General features: G+C 45.1%; 2 protein-coding genes across 14 annotated transcripts in view; one reads left to right on the forward strand and one right to left on the reverse strand.

Moving 5' to 3' along the window:
• Positions 1–3,639: 3,639 nt before the first annotated feature.
• Positions 3,640–7,290, reverse strand: TIFA (TRAF interacting protein with forkhead associated domain). 3 transcript variants are annotated; one of them, XM_068681999.1, is made up of 3 exons: positions 7,149–7,281; positions 6,182–6,458; positions 3,640–4,938 (listed from the first exon to the last, which is right to left on the reverse strand). In XM_068681999.1, the coding sequence occupies exon 3, from the start codon at positions 4,916–4,918 to the stop codon at positions 4,355–4,357; it is 564 nt and encodes a 187-aa protein (XP_068538100.1). In that variant the 5' UTR covers positions 4,919–4,938; positions 6,182–6,458; positions 7,149–7,281; the 3' UTR covers positions 3,640–4,354. The 3 variants fall into 3 exon arrangements, 2 of the variants coding, with proteins under 2 accessions (XP_068538100.1, XP_068538101.1); XM_068682000.1 differs by having other exon boundaries at positions 6,182–6,437; positions 7,149–7,273; XR_011096564.1 differs by lacking the exon at positions 3,640–4,938 and having other exon boundaries at positions 6,319–6,510; positions 7,149–7,290.
• Positions 6,792–19,350, forward strand: part of ALPK1 (alpha kinase 1) — a 40,513-nt gene continuing 27,954 nt past the window's right edge. For 2 of the 11 annotated variants that reach the window (XM_068681997.1, XM_068681985.1), the window contains exons 1-2: positions 7,224–7,361; positions 7,735–7,843. The gene's annotated coding sequence lies outside the window, so the exon portion shown is untranslated. Of the gene's footprint in view, positions 6,958–7,223; positions 7,362–7,478; positions 7,621–7,734; positions 7,844–19,058; positions 19,183–19,350 lie in introns of those variants that run through there. The other 9 variants (XM_068681988.1, XM_068681989.1, XM_068681994.1 and 6 more) reach the window with 9 other exon arrangements.

A 19,350-nucleotide genomic window follows, 5' to 3' on the forward strand; every position in this document is an offset into this window, starting at 1 on the left:
TTAGCAGCCCAATTGCACGTAATTCTTCCAATTAGGTTAACAATATATGACTAATGGCAACTTCTAGGCAGGTGTGTGTGTAGCAATCAAGGAGGTAGACAGGAGAATTCACACTGATCATCTGTAAGACAAAGTAAGTGTCTTCATGGTATCAGCTAAATTCTGTGAAGGGGAAGTTATATTGTTGCTGTGTGACTTCAGTTGGCAGCTTTACGTAGCCTCCTAGACATTTTGACGTTGGCATTCTATTGTAGGTGCATAACTTCTCTTTCCCTCTGGCCCAAACTGGAACAAGAGACTTGAGCATATAACCTAAAAGTAGTAGTAGTAGTAAAACTAAACATCATACCGTGTTCTAAATTAAAAAGCTCTTGCCTGATATGTTCCCCACCCTCTTCATATTTTTGTAAACAGCTGAGTGACTCCATTAATATTCAGAATATGAGGTCTTCTACTCAGAATCCACTTAATCTGAACTGTAGGTAAATTTTGTTTGTAATCTAGGTATGTCCAAGATGTTTTATCCAGAGGTTGTCTTATGAATTGACAACATGTCAACTATAACTTTGATTCAAGTCAATAGGATAAAACTGATGCTTGTGCAGTCAATTTAATGGAAGGCTAGGTCAGGTATTTTTGCTCAAAATGTGGGGATTATGTGATGCCCAAATAAATTACTTGTAAAGAACATTGGAAGAATCATTGTGGATTGAAGGATCAGACTCTGGAGAGAGTATTTACCAAAGAACAAGTTATCTAGCTGCCTTTCCTAAATGAAAATGGTTTTTACATCCTTGTTTTACTTTACACCAACTTCTAAAATGAAATAGACCCTTGGCTACATTATAAAGAAAGCTGTTATAGATGATCCTACAGATGGTGCTATAGAGCCTGCATATTATGAAAATGGATCTTAAATATTTTTATTTTCATCCATTAATCCGAAGAATCATGGTCAACTATCTTCTCAATAAGAGTCTGCTGGCTATGTATCCTTTTCCAAACCTGCTCATTTTCAAAATGTTTTTTTTATACAGTGCTTTTTGGTTTGCTAATGTGTTATTTTCCTATGGCATTTCCTGATTATTTTTTTTTTAATGCTGAGACCTCTATGGAAACTATTGCAAATTTATCAAAGAGTGGCTGATTGTTTCCTAGCTAACATTTTTTCATCATGTGTGTTGCTATTCTCTGTTCCAACAGTATGATTCATGCAAAATGCTCTATAGTTTTTTGCAATCGCTTTAATAGACTTGAAGATGTTGACTTTGGCACGTTACTAAAGCATGTGCAATAATCCTTGATTTTAAAATGACGATTGAATTTACTTCTACTTTATATGCAATCATTGAAAGTAATCCAGATATTTTCTAATCTGTGCAGCTGATTCTCCTTCACTGAGTATTTTATCTGAAAGAGCTTGGCTATGTTTAATGACGTTGAGGCTTGAAAGTTCATTGAAACAGCACAAAACTATTCTGCTGCATAATACAGAGAGTGGAAATTGTGATAGAAACATGTATCTAAGATGAAAAAAAAAAATCATTGTCAAAATCCATTCTCCTTATGCCTGCCTGGCCTTTTTGTTTTGTTTTTTGGTGTAAGTATTTTTGGTTTTAGATGTGAAATTACATTTAATAATGGCTTTATGTAACAGCATTCCTAAGGTCTTGAAATTTCTTGGAATTTGTGCAGATTTATTGAGAACATGCCACTGATACTTTCTTCTGTTACCAGACACGTTAATAACTGGTATGCAGTAGAGGCGTTCATCAGATGCGTGCATATCTGCAACACAACACGTCCCTTCCAATATCTTGTTGGTTGACATCTATCATAGAATTGATAATTTTTAATTTGTTTCTACAGTACTGTTTGGGGGTTGTGTATATGTGACAATATTCCAGCTTTGGGAGGGAATCAGCACTAAGCCTTCTTGTTATTTTTTCTCTGATCCTCAGTGCCGTGAGAGGCTGTGCTAGTTCTTGACAGTACAGCTCAAGAAAAATTCGTTTTTAATGCATGTTTTGGTGATGATTCTTACCCGAGGTAAACATAGTTGTAGAAACGATGTGAGATTTGGAAACCTCTGTTTGTTTCCCATTCCTCAGGTCAGTGTTTTCTTCTGGCTCCTGGAGATGTGCCTACAGATTGCACTGCTCTGGGCCCCCCTCTCCGTGTACAAAACGTACTGAGACAGCACTGTGACCTCTGCAGAACAGCCGCAAGATGGTAAGTAGGTTGTAGACACTTCTGTTTATGTACTGCACTTGAAAAGTTGTGACTGAGGTTTTTTCCCTGTAGATAACAGCACAGAAAAATGTAAGCAATGAATATGAGCGGAGACACGTGCAAATGTCCTGTGTGACAGGGCCACTGACTAGAAATGGTGTAACAGTGCTGGTTTTTGAAGTCCAAGTGATACGAAACAAGAACTTGCATGTCATCTGAAATCATTTAAGAGCGCTAATGGGAAGAGTGCTGTTTACTGGAAATATAAAACACTCCCTCTTCCCTCAGACATGAGCCAAATTTGTGAACTTAAGAAATCCCATGCGTTTTAGATGAGAGGTTGACTTCACATAAAAGCTTTTGTGAAAGCGCATCTTTCAGGCTGTGTTCTCATCGTGCTCTTTTTCCAGACAGCTTGTGCTCGCAGGCTATTTGCCACTGTCTAATTATAGACTAGGAAGACTCAGATCTAAAGCCATTGGCTGGTTGGCTTTTTATGTGATTTTGAAGCTTGTAGCACTGTGGCTGGTGGCGTGGTGATTCTTGCTGGGCTGCTTTGCCTAGGCTGAGGTGCTGGGCGTGTGGTAGAGGCGGTGGTGCTGAGGTGGCAGCCGAGTCTTGCATTGCACATCTAGCCCAAAGACTGCAGCAGGTAGCAGAGGCTACTTCAAAGGGTAGAAAATATGGGAACAAGGTGTTTTTGGCAAGGATGAGACTTTCTCTCGCTTGTGGTTGTTCCTCTTAATCTTAGAGTACATCGTGTAATTCAACAACTCTACCCTCTGTTATCATCCTGGTTTTCCTGTATTGTAATGAATAAAGTCGAAAGGTATTCTCAGCGGTTAGGAAGTTAAAAGGAAACACCTTAAATGTAAACTTTATCGCAGAATTCCTCAGACAGATGGGTTTGGAGTCAATAGCAGTATGCTGCAAAGGTAAACTCTAAGCTCTTCAGTGCTTTACAGTGGTAAGGATGGAAGTGTATAGGGCAGGAGACTGATCTCCTGAATGTTTAGGATAGCATCTGCTCCGTAACCTAATGCTAGAGGCTAAAATGCTTGCCTATTCTGTGCCTTTCTAGTGTCTTTCAAACAATCCAAATCACCTGATGAAAAGGAGGTGCTAACGAAATGCTGAGCCCCTTAAAAAAAATAAAATATATTTTATAAAAAGTGAGAAAAACTTAACTGAAAATAAAATTATAAGAATGCAAGGTGCGTGGGGAAGTGAGGAGGGAGAATAGGGAGAAGGCTTGCTGAAAGCGTTTTTGTCGACTCTTGTCTTGGAGCAGCACCGCTTTTGGCAAGCCCAGGATCCTGGCAGTGAAAGGTCCTTCTCTGGACTGTCCTAGAAGTGACTTCATTCACACAAGTGTTTTTCGACTATGCTTGTACAAGAAGACAAATCTTTACTGGACAACCAAATGCTTTACTACAAAACTTAGCTGGGTCTTTACATAACATGATCACAAATATTGCATGTTTATTTACATTCACAAGCAAAAACACTTTACTGGCAAAATATATATATATATATTTTAATCCCAAATAGAAAGAAGATTTCTCTGCAAAGTTAGTATAAACATTAATTTAAATATACTATGCTGACAAGGTAGCTCTAAACTGCAAAATCTGGGAAGTTACAACCTAGGCTTGAAGATACTGTTCAGAGCTTAATGTCAAAAGCAAAAAAATAAAAAATAAAAAATAATAAAAAAAAAAGTATAAGAAATGCAGCAAGACATTACATCCCTCCCTAGCTAACCAACGTGTGGCTAAAACATTGTTCCGAATGCTCTGTGTTAAAAGCTGTTAAATACATCAATGAGGCACGTAGTCACAGTTCTTGAATTGAATCTGCTACCGTGGACTGGAGTGGCTCAAAGTATCTCTCATATGTTTATGTAGAAAACAGTGGAGATCAGAGAGAACGTACGCCCTGGTAAAGGCAGTGGCAGGAATTTGTTTCTGTTCAACAAAGTATGTCGTGGTACTGAAAACAGTAAGAGGACTGATGTACAGCAAGTGAGAACCATGAAAAAGTAGGTTGAGATGATGGCCTTCAGCTCCTAAATCATGCAGGTTTCACAGGTTCAAAATCTCATCCAGCCTCCTCCTCTCTGCTAGCATGACTCATTTTCATCGATCTCTATCGGGCTTTTGCCTTGGGAAGGAAACAATGAAGGGATAATGCTGTTCTCAGGTAGGGGTTGTACCAACGGAATGCATTTTTCTTGTAAAATTGGTACTTTTGACAAGTATAAGTGAGTCTCAAAATAATCCAAGGACTCCCCTTCTTGAATCTCCATTAAAATCTGGTAGTCCCCGAAACAAACGATGCACTTCCATGGCAGGTCGATTTTGTTTAAGTAACCCAGTTCCGTGTGGTCCACAAACAGCTTTGTTTTCTTGCTCATGTTCTTTATCTCAAAACACAATTCTGAGCTGTTAGGCTTTCTGTAGAACTGCAGTGAAAACTGAATCCGAGAAACACGAGTATCCACCAAGTTATAATGGCAGATGTTAGGGTCACGGCCGAATTTGGCCATTTCATCTGCCCTGACCTGTTCTCGCTTACAGAAATTCAGGCAGCGAAACATCATCTTGTCGTCTTGGCAAGGATGGTAAAAAGTCATGTGGAGGCATGCTGCTGTTTCCTCAGTTTCGGCTTCTTCAAAAGAGGTCATGGTGAAATGAATTCTCAAAGCTACAAGAAAAAAGTAAAATCACAGCATGAAGTCACTGCAGTACCATACAGGACATGCTTAGGAGCTAAATTCCGTCCCGAAGTCTGAGTTACCACGGTGCATCCAAATATAAATCTACAAGACACCTCAGGAAACACTGTCATCTGGTCCTCTGTACATGGAAGGCAAGTTACCTTCCTACACAGGAAAATAGAAGCTGAAGAAAGAAAAGGCTACGTAACCTGAGGAGGAGTTCTCGGTTGCTGGTCAGAGAAGTGCATTATTTGTGAGCTGCTACTGGAATCAAACAGTACAATCAAAGTCTTACATCTCTGGAACAAAGTTCCCAACGTGTCACACCAAGTCTGAGCTATCTTTACTGGTTCTATTCATCGAATCATCCTGACTCAAGCTTACAATTTAACCTGCTGTTTTATGGGCATCTGAGCCATGCTGGGTGAGCTATGTGAGCAGGAGGATGGGCTGTCTTCTGCGCTTCCTTCTGCTCTTTGCTGTTTCGTGTAACCTGTGTAAGAGGTTGCAGGATGCTACACGAGGTCAGCTTAGGCTAATGGGAAAACCCACATCATTTCACTTAGTTCACAAATCAGTCTATAGAAACAGTTTTCTGTCTCAAGTCTCGGGCTGAGTTTGATGCCAAATCAATACTGAAAGAGCTTTTCGTTGCTAGATCATACGGGGGCAGCAAAAAGGTTTTGGAGAATACTATCTGGAGAAGGAAACTTTCCCTACTGAAAATCAAGATTTCTCCTGCAACTCTAAGGTAGCCCACTACAGTGCTGTTGTCTGTACTTTCACTTGGGTCAAACTGTCATGATTTTACCATTTTCCCTTCTCTCAACATCGTTTCTTTCAGTGTGCATCAGTATCCCTATTTTTAGATGCAGAGGCGTGACGCTGAGAATCACAAACACGGTTACCTAACCTGAGAACCACAGGGCTCCCAGGTGGGTGTTTAGCAACATAGGCAAGAGCCACAGCCCCCTACCTTCAGGTCAGAGCTCAGACCACCCTGCCTATCTGAGCAGAAGGCTTCAGCATGCCTACCAAGAAAAAGAGCAGCATCCATCTTGTTATTTACCTTTCATTTTAAGTGACCACAAACCCTGGGGCAGGGGTGGTGCAGAATGAGGGTTTGAAGAAGGCTTTCTTTAAAATCATGCTGGCCTTCATCAGCCCCCAGAGGCCCTTTCACTTCCCCCACCACCTGAGGCCACCACAGGGGCCCGGACCCCTCCTCACCTGTGCCCCTGGGCCCCGTAGAGCTGGGACTCGAGGGCCGGGATGTGGTGGGGAGCTCCGGTGCCAGGGGTGGCGGCGGCTTCACGCCTTGAGAACAGCCAGGCTCTGCTCTGCACGTGCTGGTGGCGTCTTGGTATTTTCCGAAAAGCGGCTGGAGCTCAGCTTCGGCTGGGGTCTTGGTTGGACATCTGAAAATCTCACATTCACCGAGGACTTTTCTCAAGCCAGTGGTCACACCGCTGGCGAGAAGCGCGTGCTGCAGAGGTGGCAGGTTAAGCTTTCAGAAGAATAAGTAGTTTCAGTTTCACTTCCCACCTCCAAAATTAACGCTTTGAACACAAACAAAATGTAGTAATTACAAGGCATGATTCCGAAGTAACAGCTCACTGTTACTAAAAAGCGTTCGGTTATTTTCCTGTGCTCTAAGCAGCTCCGTGGCACTGCCTCCTCTCCTCGCTGCTGAACCAAGCTGAGCCGAAAATCCATTTCGCTAGAAATTCTGATGCAACCCAGCCACGCGGTGGGAAAAATGAGCCATTCCCTGCCTTTCAGCTGCTGCAATTTACTTATTAAGCAAGATTACTCCCACACATGAACGAGAGGCAGGGCACAGAGCGAAAGGCTTTGTCTCAGCCTCAGTCCTGCACTGCTCTGTGTATGTGTAGTGCTGTGCCCCGGTAAGGACTGTGAGCTGGAGCCTACGCAGTTAAATGCCTGTGCTGGGTCATATGAGCTGTATTTCATTTGCGGGCTCCTTTTATTTGTTCAATAAACAGGTAAATCACCTGTAGGTTGCTAGGTTCTTTCGCTACCGCACTCCTGTAGGAGCTTTTATCAGTCCCGATAGCTCTGCTGCGTGTGCCTGGCTCCCTCTGCACCCTGCAGCAGGGCTCCAACAAGGTTTTGCAGGGAGCCCGTGAGAAGCCGAGCAGGAGAAGCGATTCCCTGAAGCCGCTCGCTCACTTACCAGCACAGCGGGGCCGCGGCAGGCAGGCTGGGTGCGTGTGCTGGCGCACCAGGGCCAGGCGCCTTCTGGAAAGCACAGCGTTGTGCAACGCGCAGCGTGTGCTGCCTGCTGTAATTCCTGCCAGACCTTTGCTTCCGCATACAGCCGCTTTACAAGGCCTCGGTGCCGGGAGAGAGCTTTCCCGGTGAGGTTACTTCAGTTGTAGCTGCCGAGGTATGTCAGTGCTCTTCCTGTTTATTTCACTTTTTTATGGCATTAGCTCGCCTCGCGCCAACTACGTCTTTCCTATTAGTTTCTTAATTTGATACAGAGCTGTGTGACTTCATACAGGAGATGTCTGGGACTGGATTTATCGCTCCTCCCGGCCCTAAGACTCGCGCTGCCTGAATTGCTGCCAGCTTCAGCAAAATGATCGCAGCCTTTCCCCTAAAACAGAAAATCCCCGGCACTCTGTCCTCCTGGGGCTTTCTGGGTGTAGCCGCAATTACTGCCTACAAAAAAAAGTTACTCGGTGTACTAGAGTCCATTCCTATGTTGCATTAACTTCTCTTTTTTTCCTTTTTTTCGATTATTGAATTTCCTTCAGAAGTGAAACTGCGAATAGAAGTGCAAAGCCCACGGAGCTGGCTGGCGTGGCATAGTGGACGAGACACTGGGACTGGATTGCAGCGACAGTGCTGGACGTGGACATAGAAGTGGGTTGGAGCCGTACTTTCCTCTCAGGGTGCCTTCTGTCTGGCTGTGTGTCAGGCACCCATGTTCATTGCCTTGCCAGTAATAAGGGAGAAGGAAGTTCCTGAAAAAGCCCTGCTTGTAACTTTAAAATAATGGTTTCCTGCATCTGGTGTGTCTGTGTGCTTATCAGTGGCATATTAGCAAGGCTATCTGCTGGGGCTAATTATGTATTTGTAATGAGCAACTATGGTAGGCTGAATGACTGAGGTGGTTGGGGTTGGTTGTTGTGCTGTTTTTCTAACAGCTTTGGTCTGATTCCTACGGCTTCAGGTAAGTCTAGGTCCCAAACAGGCAAATCAATGGAGAAATACTAGGAACTCGTAAGTTTTCATAACCTTTTGATCACTGTGATCAAAAGTGAAAAGGATCACTTTCTGAGAAGCTGAGCGTCACTGAAGGGAAGTCGGATTCTTCCTATTTTGGGGCAGTTCATGTTAGGTCATAAGAATCATAGAAAGTGTATTCTGGGTTAGTGAGTGAAAGGACTCCCTCTGGATATCCGTGTTCCAGCTAATTCTTTCTAAGCGACTAAACATGAAAACCCTTTCTGCAAACTTCCTCCCAGTGCTTTGACAAGTTTTAGGAGCATTCAGTAAAGCATCCCAATGCGAGATTTTGGTCTTTTGGGACTGGCTGTTTGGGTTTTTTTTTGGTTGCTCTTGCCCATTGAGCAAGTGGCACAGTGGTTAGTGATCTGCCTAGCCTACTCAAAAGCTGGGAACTCATTGATAATGGTGTGTGGATATTCAGGAATCCCGCTCTTCATAGCTGTGTTTCTTTTGCTGCCTAAAAGCTGTTCTGTGGACCCATGTGCAGGGCAAGACCTGAGACTAGAAACAGCCCGGACCAGTCTGACACCTGCTATTTTGCTCCGCTGTTTAGCTTAACGTCATGGAAGCGTCCTTATCCTGTTGGATCACCAGCAGGTCTGGCCTGATCTCAGTGGTGCTGAGATTTTACTGCAGCTCTGCCCAGCCCTGCCGCGGCTGGACTCACAGGTGTGGGTGTCACAGCTTCAGGCTGGGTTTGCCACCGTGCAACAGGAGAGATTTAGGTGTGACAGGTAACTAGCTTGTAAATGCTGAGCACAATTTCTGTGCCTCGCTGATGACCCTCTTTTGGCAGCTGGATTTCTCCCTCCATGGTACTGTGGCTTTCTCAGCGGTGTTGCGCCCAGCACAGACCTGCACGGGGGGCCGGTAGGTGGCAATGTTTGATCAGGCAGAGGAAATGGCAATTTGTATTGCAAGAGCTCGTGTGACACTTCAAGCTAATGGTACTCATCTCAGTGGTAACTTCCACGAGTTCATTTGGGAAAGGTGTAACAGAGCAAGCAGCAACCCACAGCCAGGTTCTGCAATTAGTTGTTGTGACCTTAGAGCAGCCAAGTGCCTCCTGCTCAAAGGGGAAAGAAACAGTCCCTCCTCAAAGACATGCAGTCCGAGTATAAAGCAGGATATTCGGCTGGATCGCAGTGTGAGAGGAGGAGATAAGCACAAGAAGGGGTTGCTTTCACTGAAATTTCACGTTGCACTTGCAGGAACCACAAAGCAGTGAAGAGAAATGCCAGAGGAAAAAGGAGTGCAGTTCCCCCTGTGCTTTATTTACTTCTTTGTTCTTTCTTTACTCAGGACAAAAGAACTTTTCCATTTCCCTCTCATCCAACCTGAGCAAAGTCAGTCTGAGGGAGCTCATTCTGACTAGCAAAGAACACCCTTTCTTACAAGATGGACTTTACTTGCACCACTGTCCCAGTTCTCTTGAGTTCTTTCTTTCCACGTCATCTGCCCTTTGTCCTTCTTCCAAGCATGTCCTGGTTTTCCCCCCTCTAGCTTCTCCCCTTCATTTCTCACCATCCTCCTGATGTTTTTTCTCACTACCCTGTTGTTCCCTCCACCCTTTGTTTTATCAGTGGGGCTTTTCTCCCTCTGTCTGGGTGCTTTCCTGCTCCCCGCTTTCCTTATTTCTATTTCATCTCCAGTCTGCCCTTGCTGCTCAAGCCCAGCCACCTGTGAAATGGAAGCACACAGCCACAGGGCAGCAAGCAAGTGTGGTAGATACCAGGAATAAGCTGGGAAGAGGAACAGACTTCTCTCTGTTGGCATCACACTACAAGATCCTTGAGACCTGACCCAGTAGAAGGGCCTCAACATTTCCCTCCTTACTCTGGCTAGGGGATGGCTGCCCTCTTCACAAAGAACTGGCAGACACTGAGGGCTAGAGAGAGAAAACATAGCGGGGATGCTGTGAAAAGAGGTGGAGATGTTCCCTGTGCCTTGGAGTCCCCTCTTATCGACAGCTGTGGCTTTGGAGGAAGGTTCATGCAGCTCTGTGGGAAAGAGCTCCCGTAACTCCAGCTTTCATAGGATAAGGAGTGGAAAAAGGAAAGTAAGGGAGGTTTGATGCCATAGAGCAGGTGCTTGCTTCTTGCTCAAAATTAAAAGCAAATCATCTTTTAGCCCTGATACAAAGGAAAAACTGTCAGTTCTTCCCTGTTGTTTTTGTTTGTTTGTTTTGGTTGGTTGGTTTGGTTTGTTATTGTTGTTTTTTAAGTTAGAACAAAGACCGGAGACTTAGGCATGATGGAGCATCACATTTTTCAAAGAGTGTCTTAATGATTTTCAGTAGAGCTGGAAATGAAAAATCATTTGTGTACCTTAGGAACGTGTTGGGGATGAGTGCTCTGTGCACAGCTGCTGATTGTAGCTGTGCTCATTCCTCCTAGCTGTTGAATAAAAGAGTCCCCTGTGTTTTCTAAACATAGTTAGGAAGCTGTGGGGCTTTTGTTAGTGAGCCGACTGGAGTTCTCTTTGTTTACCAATAATTGGGAGTCCAGCTTTCGGGTATTTGGTGGTCATCTCCCTTCTTTTGTTACCTGGAGGTGATTTACTGGTTGAAGTTCTGATCCCCTGGTTGTAGGTCACTACACTTCCAGCTGGCATAGACATCTCGTGTTTGTTATTTTGTGGAACTCCGCTCAAACCAGAAAGAGAAAATACTTGGCATACAGATAAAGCTTTTCCTTCTGTAGTTGCTTACAAGAAGTATGCAATCCATGTATTGTTCTGACATTTTTCTGCCTGCAGATAACCTCTGAACCTCACCTGGAGAGTCTCCCTGATATGTCAGTCATTGACCTTATCAGATTTACAAGCTCCATGTGGTTGGACCTTAAACAGGCTTGCTGAAGAGACGTCTGTGTTGCTGTAGGTAGCACAGCATGCAGTGTGACACCCTGGCTTAGCTCTGTGCAATAGAGGGCATGCATGTGGAAGCCCATCCTTTGTATCAAACCTCACACTGACGACCTAAACAAGAGGAGACTTGGTGAGTCACAACTATTACATGATGGAATTATTCACCTTTATCATCCCAGTGACCAGCTCTGGCCGTTAAGAGACCTGAGAGCTCTCCTTGCTAGAACTACAACAATAGTTCAGGTTTCCTGCAGTGATTACAGCTGAGGAAAGTATGTTCTCCCTCAGTGATAACCCTTGCATTTCAGCTTGATGTTCTCTGCTCTTTGCTGTTTCCTGTTCTAAAGACCTAAACTGTGGAAACCGTCCAAAGCTGTGGTTTCTCAAGGTGGCCACATATCAGCTTTAATCAAAGGCATCACAACACATAGCTTGTCTAGTGGTGAGTATTTTTGTATTGGGAGTTGATAAGATTCTAACAATGATAAGGTCTATTTTCTATACTGAAAAATCTCTTTTCTTTTGTTCGGAAGCAGATCCATTGGCATATAAACACTGTGACGATTGTTCTAGACTCCAGTGAAGTAAAAGTAATTTTGAAGAGTTAAGATAAGCCCTAAAATAAACTTTTATTTATATACGGCATGTGGTTTTCCTCAGATGTAGGCTTTAATTGTAGTTTCTGGTCAGTCGTTGTGATATCACTCTTGCTTTCCAGCTGGCATCCTAAAACTAAGTGACCAAAAAATATAAAAATATATATATATATTGGCTGTCAGCCTCGAAGAGTGAGCCGTGGTAACCTGCCATATTTCAGAAGCCTGTCTGTGAGACAGAGCATCCCTGTGAGCCAGTTAGTGGTGTTTAGGAGCAAGGTGTTTGCATTACCTCGGGCATATATGTGCTTCAGATGTAACTTGTCATTGAGAGGTGGGGAAGGCAGCCTTGTATCTCATCCCTCACTTGGGACTAGGGTGGCTGTGCCCCTTACAAAAAAAAATCTCGGTGATGAAAAACAGTGGGATTTCACAGCACAGGCAGCATTGGTTTACGGGTTTGTGTATAGTCTCACAAGGGAACTCTGTTCAATAGGCTTCAAAGTGATTCAGCCATGGCACAACTGTGGCTGTGGCCACATGTAATATAGCCTGTAGCTCTTTAAAGAGGATTAGCCTTAGATCAGGGACAGCATTCATTGCTGGATTTCATGTAAAGCAGAATATGCTAATGAAATGGTAATGTCTACAGCAAACATTGCATAATATTGTAAACCCTCAAAATTGAGCATTGTGTCTTGATATCTCTGCTGGAAGTCAAACTTTTATATTCTGTTTGTTGCTTAGCAAAAAAGTGAAGTTTGTAGCATCACCACAATCTATAATAAATTAAGGTCTGATTTGAAGTCTTATATGAAAAGTTTAGAAGATAACAAGAAACACTTAAAAGTAACTTTTCCAATGCTGGTGAATACTTTAATAATGTTAGAGCTCTCCAGCAGAGACAGCACTTGCCACATCTTAAAATATCTTAATTGGAGTTTTCTATAACAAGTGTGATCTTGGTTCGATCCTGCATTTTCACCCTTCTGTTGCTCTAGGTAGCATGTTTGGGCGTATATGAGTTTCAGCATGAATCCTGCAGAGATGCAATATTTCTGACTTGTGTTTCTGAGCCATTTTGTCCTTTTTTTTCTTTTTTTTTTTTTTTTTTTGTCATTTGCTGTCTGTTAGTTTCAACTGGCAGTCCAGTAGACTCAGTGTGGCTCTCCTCCTTCAGTTTTATGTCAGTCTTTTGAATTTTTGAAGCTTAATATGGCACATATGTTTAAAACGCCCCAAACTTCAAGGGGAGATGTCTTGAGATGACAAACTATATGACTTGAGCTGTTGTAAAGGATTGTGTTTGCAGAGTGTCATGAACACCCCTCAGAAAACTGCCCTCCTGCGAGCACTTGGCCACCTCTGAAAGCCTCGGTTGTGTTGTTGCACCTCGGGGAGACCACTCTCATAGCATTAATTCACCACAGTGATTGATTATGGTGCTTATTAAACCAGGAGTCATCTTTATTTTTAATGCCGTGTAATTTAATGTCATGTAAGCTGTATGGGACCCTGATATGACGCTGCCTCAGTGCCCGGCCTTGCAGCCTTTGCCAGTGGAGGATCTTGGGCTGCTAGGCACAACGTGCCCTGGCACAAGCCAGCAGAGTGCTCACGGGGCCCTGCAGCACCAGGCGTGGGCTTTGACACCCACACAGCACATTCGGGCACACTCTCCATGCAGAGCATGGTGGTAGGCCTCGTAAACCCCAATGGGACATTTTCCTTCTGTGGTGTCTTGAAGTGCCTCCTCCCCTCGTGCTGGGGAGTCAGAGTCTGAGGAAAGCCTTTGGGAAGATCTCTCTGGCTCTGCTTTCATAATGTCAGCTTTTATTACTGAGTAGTTTTTCACCCTGCATGGTGCCATAGCTTTTTTTTGTTTGAACATTTTATTTTATTTTTTTTTGGTGGTAGTGTCTTGTTGTCTATTTTATTTTTTATATATGTGAATATATATAAATATATTTTTTTAATTTTGAAGGCTTTTTTCTCTGTAGACGTGGAGGGGTGGTGATACATATTCATGAAAGAGAAGTCTTCCCAGCCCCTGCTCAGGCTGACAAAGGCTTGGCTGTTTCACACAGCAAGCTGGCTGGAATTGTGTGGGGCCTGCCTGACCAGATTAGAGCAAACAGCAAGCTTAGGCCTCCGGTCCTTAGGCCTCGCCTGCCTAACAATTTCCCCAATTGTCATTTTGACAAGGCTGTCATTAGGTGATGGCTTCTTTTGGCCATTTTCAGATAAAGATAATTTCCTTAACTTCCATTTTATTTGACAACAAGTAGTTTGGGAGAGAAAGGAAGTGCTTCAGTGGTTTATGGATTAGGGGTTTGTCACTTCAAAGGCATCTTTGATCTAAAAATATGTGCTGTACCAAATTCATTATGTCTTTTTTTTTTAGAACTTTTTAATTTATTGATCTTCCCCTCGGTTATTCCCTTTTTTTTTTGGCATCCCCTAGCAGTGCATGAGATAGCAGCGATGAAGGGAAGGAGCCCAAACACCCTGGCCCCTCTGTGAAGCCACTGCCTGGGCAAAAGAGCAGGTGCTTTTGGTGGGCATCGGGCACCAGCTTCATGGCTGGGTTCAGCCATCAGTGCTGCAGGGGAGCCGGGCTGGAGGTCCGTGGGGTTGGAGGCCTTTGGGATAGAGGTCTGTGGGGCTGGAGGTCTGTGGGGCTGCAGCTGGGCTCCTGCAGTGCTCAGCTTGGCTGCAGTAAGCACTGGGCGGGCTTTGGACCCGTCTCTGCGTTTAGCGTGGATAAAGCTCTGCCTGTCATTATATCAGGGTAAATCCATCACGGTAGCCCATTACCCTAGTCTTACGCAGGCTTAGCCGAAGCTGGGATTTGTTCTGTATCCATATTAATATCTGTTCTAATTACCTCAGCGCTTTCTGTCGTGTCGTGCCCAGGCAGACAACCGTCCCCGTGCTGCTGGAGGCTGTTCTTGATCCCATTTCTAAACAGAAGCACTTCTGCTCAGCTCTGGCTGGGGTAGCTGTGCAGCGGCTGCCTTTTTTTTTCCCCCCTTTTGCCTGCTAATTGGCTGAGACCACCAGAATTTGGAGGACACAGATGTCACTGATAGTTTGCCTAGGGAGCACATTCGTGCCCATCTGTTGCAGTCTAGAAGGCTGTTCATATATCCACAAGGCCTTCATTTAATTCTTGTCAGAAAGTAATGTAAATCCAGTTTACCTCAGAGGTCACAGCCAAGATTTATGCCAATGAGCCCCCTGCAATTTACACACACTGTAGTTGTATAGGATGAAAAGAAAGCCTTTCATGTTGGTGCATATTAACAAGAAAGCTTGCCTTAGGAGAGGCTTTTTGATTGAGGTTCTTCCTTATTTTAATACAGCCAATGCCAGTTGGTATATCCAGCTTTACCGAAATAAAACATCTAATCTTTAAGCTGGAGGAGTTAAATAAATAAATAAATAGATAGATCCCCAGCAAATGGGTTCTGTTGTTGTTTTTTAACCATCTTTGTCTCTCTCACGTCGCCAAGCCTCCATGTGCTGGCAAGCAAGGTAAATGCTCTAGGAAAGCACAAGCATCTTGTACCGATATAGGAAACTGAATTTGCTTTCTCTGGAAGATGATATTAACTTAATTACTGAAACTTTTGCTTGCGATACTAAATCATCTTAAGCAAGTTTTCTTTTTTTTTCTTTTTTTTTTTTTTTCCTTTCCCTCAAGTTACCTAATTTGACAGTGAAGCTGAGCCTGATATTTTGGACACAGGTAATGTGGAGGGTTGCAGAGAGCTCTCACACAAATCCACAGGATGGGGAAGAGTTAAGGGTGCCCTGGATGTGTGTGTTCCCTGCTACCTGCTGAAGGAAAAATAAATGTTCTCTTGCTCTTTCAGTGACAGCTGTTGAAAGTTGCTTGGGAAGGCAAGAGCAGAAAAATATTGCACCAAGGGTGGATCAGGGAGTGCAAACGAGTTTCAGAGCTGGCACCTCTGTGAGGATGCTCTTTTCACGTATACTAGCTCCACGCTGAGGGGTGCGCCTGATAAAGCAAGCACAAGCACGAAGAAGCTCAGGCAGACCTCCTCACTGCAGACATGCAGCACACAGCCTTCCTTCTTCCCCAGTCTGGCCGGAGGATTTTGCTTTGGTCAATGCTTTCAAGCGTTACTAGCATGAAAACCGGGATCACATGCATGGTATCGTAATGACCAGAGTGGTTTGGGATTAGGAGGGAGGAGAGCAAGGCATAGCTGGCATCAAAATTAAAACAGCGCTCAAACTCTAAGTTCCAGCATAGCACTTAAAATAATTAAAATGTTTATTTGAAAGTCAAAACAGCCTCAGTCATAAATAACTACCCGTTCCTCAATTGATTGTGTCGAGTCCCAACTGAGAGCTCTGGGAATAAGGTTTATTTGCTCCCTGTTGGGATTAATCCATAAACGTAGCCTCCACATGGAACTCATCAGGTCTTTGCTTCCTCTTCATTAGTCTCGCTGGAATTGGAGGGTAGCCTGAATAAGATGAAAATTAGGATAATATATTTTCAGCAAGAAAAGGTCTGGCGATCTCTAATTTGTGTTTCAGGACCATAATGCCGTGGAAAATTTCCCAAATGATGTTGTCTGAGAAACAAATGCTTGTTATGCTTGCTGTATTGAATGCGTCAATTACATCTTTTTCCTCAAGCCTCTGAAGCTAATTGTAGTCTTAAACTGGCCCGATTGACTCCCAGGCTCCCTCCTATCCACAGTATAACTTAAAATTCCTTTCTCTTGACAGATCTTTTGGTCTTCTAGCCCAAGGGCTCTGAAATGTCACAGTATGGCCCATTTCTTATTAAAGAGATCATTTCTCTGTAGCCCACCCAATTCCTCCCTCCTCCTCCCTCCCTCCCTCTTGTTCTGAATCCCAGCTCCGATTAGAGGGCTCTGCAGAAACACACTTTCCCTCTCCCTGAGACCTTTGTGCTTTTATTCATCATATTCGATGCAAGGAGTTACTTTAATCCAGGCTCCACCAGAAATGAAATGGCACAGACGTTTTTTCATCATTTCTGTTTTAAAGTGTATAATAGCTGCATCAACCATTAAAAAATAATAATTAAAAAAAAAAAAACAAACAACTGTGCACAAAGCTGGTGTAAAGGAGCTTTTTGTCACCAGAACATGCTCAAGGCCTCAGTCTGATGTAAAATCGTTTTTATTATGTGTTTTGAAAGTGGCAGCTAAAGCATTTGTTGGCGTGTCTTTAGAAATCATCTTTGTCTAGACAACTTTCTAGTATATTAAGTAATTTTGGAACCTGCTTTTAATTTTTATCATCTCAGAACTACATCCCCTTAAAATGCTGCGTGTTGGGGTTTATCGGTGCTGTCACAAAGCACCCAGTGACCATTGCAGGGTCCCAAGGGCCCCCAGCCGCCTGTGCTGGTGCTGCTGCTGGCTGCGGTCTCCAGCCCTGATTTGCCACAGGTCCGCAAGCTGCCCGTTGTTGTTTCTGTCCCCCAGCTGCGATTCAGCGCTACAGCTGTTACAAAGCACAGCTTGCAAAGTGGCATCTGTGCAAAGGGTGCTGCTATCGTTTAAGGTTCTCCGGTGCGTTTCAAGCTGATTTTATGATGCGAGTCATTGCCCCTAGTGAAGAGGAGTCAAAAGGCTGTCTCCTTTCTGAGCACTAGCCCTGCAGTTTATTGCACTGCCCTACGTGGTTCCACCACATTGTTGTCCCTGCTGCTGTAAATCATTATTTATTGCGCTGAGCGTCCGTGCTGTTTATTTAGTTCTTTGGGAAAAAAAAAAATGTACTCGAAGAACAAGCTCTCACTCACTGACTTGTGTGTATATCCCTGTTACGGATCCGGCAGTTTCCCGGTGAGTTAAATCCCTGCAATCCTGGCAAGCCACGTGCTGTACTTCTACACTAATTTAAGCTTCCCTGCTAAGCCCCGTCCACCCTTTGTGCGACTCGCGCGCCGTGCGGCTCACAAAGCCGCGGGGCTCTGGCTTGCAGCACAGCCCCGATGCGATCGCCCTGGCTGCGGCCCCGCAGCCTTCCACCAGCCAGCTTTAGGGCTACTCTGGGGCTCGGGCTGCAACGTGGATAAGCTGAAGCATGTCTGCGAGCCGCCTTGGATGCTCTCGGTGCTGTGGTGGGTTTTGGTAAAGGCAAGTGGCCCAGCACTTGTCTGCTTTAGCGCATCCTTGTAGAAAATTTGGTTATGGGCGTGTATCTGCGAGGGCTGCGAGGAAGCAGTGGGTCCGAGGTACGCCTGCGTGGCAGCTACTGGAGAGGGCTCCTGAGGAAAGGGGACTTTTGAGAAATCAATTACACAAAGGAGCAGAGTGAGGGCCAGATGGCGGGGATGCTCCGTCCCAACCTGGGAGGTACTCGTGGGACGGCCGCGCTGCTCCGCGCAGGGCTGTGTAATCAGATAAATCAATTAGCAGCTGTCGCTGTGCTCAGCAGGGCAAGCAACGCTGCCGTAGGTGTGTGACGGCGGCTGTGGCAGAGGGGGACGCTTTGCTTTTCCCTGATGGATAACCAGCAGCCGGCCCAGCTTTTCCAGATCTAGCAGCTTAGGAGGAGAGGGCTTGGCTTGTCCCAAAAGTATGATCTGGGGGCATTGTAGCCATGCGCAGATGTCTGTGTGTTGCAGGGCTGCCGGTCTCCTGGAGGACCCACGCTGCAGCTGTGTCTCCAGCCCTGCCTCTGGCTGCTTCATTGCTCGGTGCCAGCTGCATTTCTGTGCCTAGGACTTCTGGGGGCCCAAGAGACTACGGGCAAAACAGCCCAAATCCCACCCCAGTGTTTTGCTGGAACTGCACCTGAGTGCAGACCCCAATCTAAGTGCTCTAACCTGAGCTGTACGCTTTATTTGATTATTTTTCCTGGTGGGTTGCTTTTGAACAGCTTTCTGAGCAGAGAGCTGGCCAGCTGAGAGCCACAAACACAGCAATGACACCGGCGCTCTTCCTCTGGGTGCTTTTTCTCTGTTTGGGCTGTGGATGTGCTCACAGGGCGGGCATCCCACAGACACCAACAAATCTGCCTTCCCCCCACGCGAGGTTTCTACCTGTCCACACAGAGAAGCGGGGTGCAGCCCTTGTGCCTCGGTAGCACCCCAACAGCAGACATGAGAGCTGGGTTTGTGCCCGGGGCTCTGCACCTGCCCGACCTTGTTGCTCCTGCGTGCCTGTGCTCCTGCCCTCCATCTCCCTGTCCCGTCTTCGCCTCGTTTCTCCTTTCTCTGACCTCCATCTGCAGCGCCAGCCGCAGCCCTGCTGACCGGCTCCTGCCTGCGGGCTCCGTGCTGATGAATGCTGTCCCTCGCCCTGCTCCACCTGCCTTCGCTCTGCTTTTGCATGAGTGCATCTCCTCTGCCCTCTGCTTTTCAGGCTGGCGGCTCGCTCTTCCCAGCGCCGCTGACGGCACGGGCTGTCTGCCACCAGCCCCGCGACCCAGCTGCCCTGGAGCTGCAGTGGAAGGGAAAACACTGTCCAGAAATTCAGCTGCTGAAACGCAAGTGGTTTTTTGTTGTTGTTTTTTTTTTTTTTTTCATCAGCAGAGCCGACTGTGTCACTGTGCGTGAATTCGCCCTCCCCGTCCCACTTCAGAAGCTTACAGCTTCACTGATTTTAGGAATGTTTTCAGTGGCTGTTTCTGACCACGTTGCTTCAAACCATGGGA

The sequence above is a fragment of the Anas acuta genome, chromosome 4, assembly GCF_963932015.1.
Source record: "Anas acuta chromosome 4, bAnaAcu1.1, whole genome shotgun sequence".
Taxonomy (NCBI): domain Eukaryota; kingdom Metazoa; phylum Chordata; class Aves; order Anseriformes; family Anatidae; genus Anas; species Anas acuta.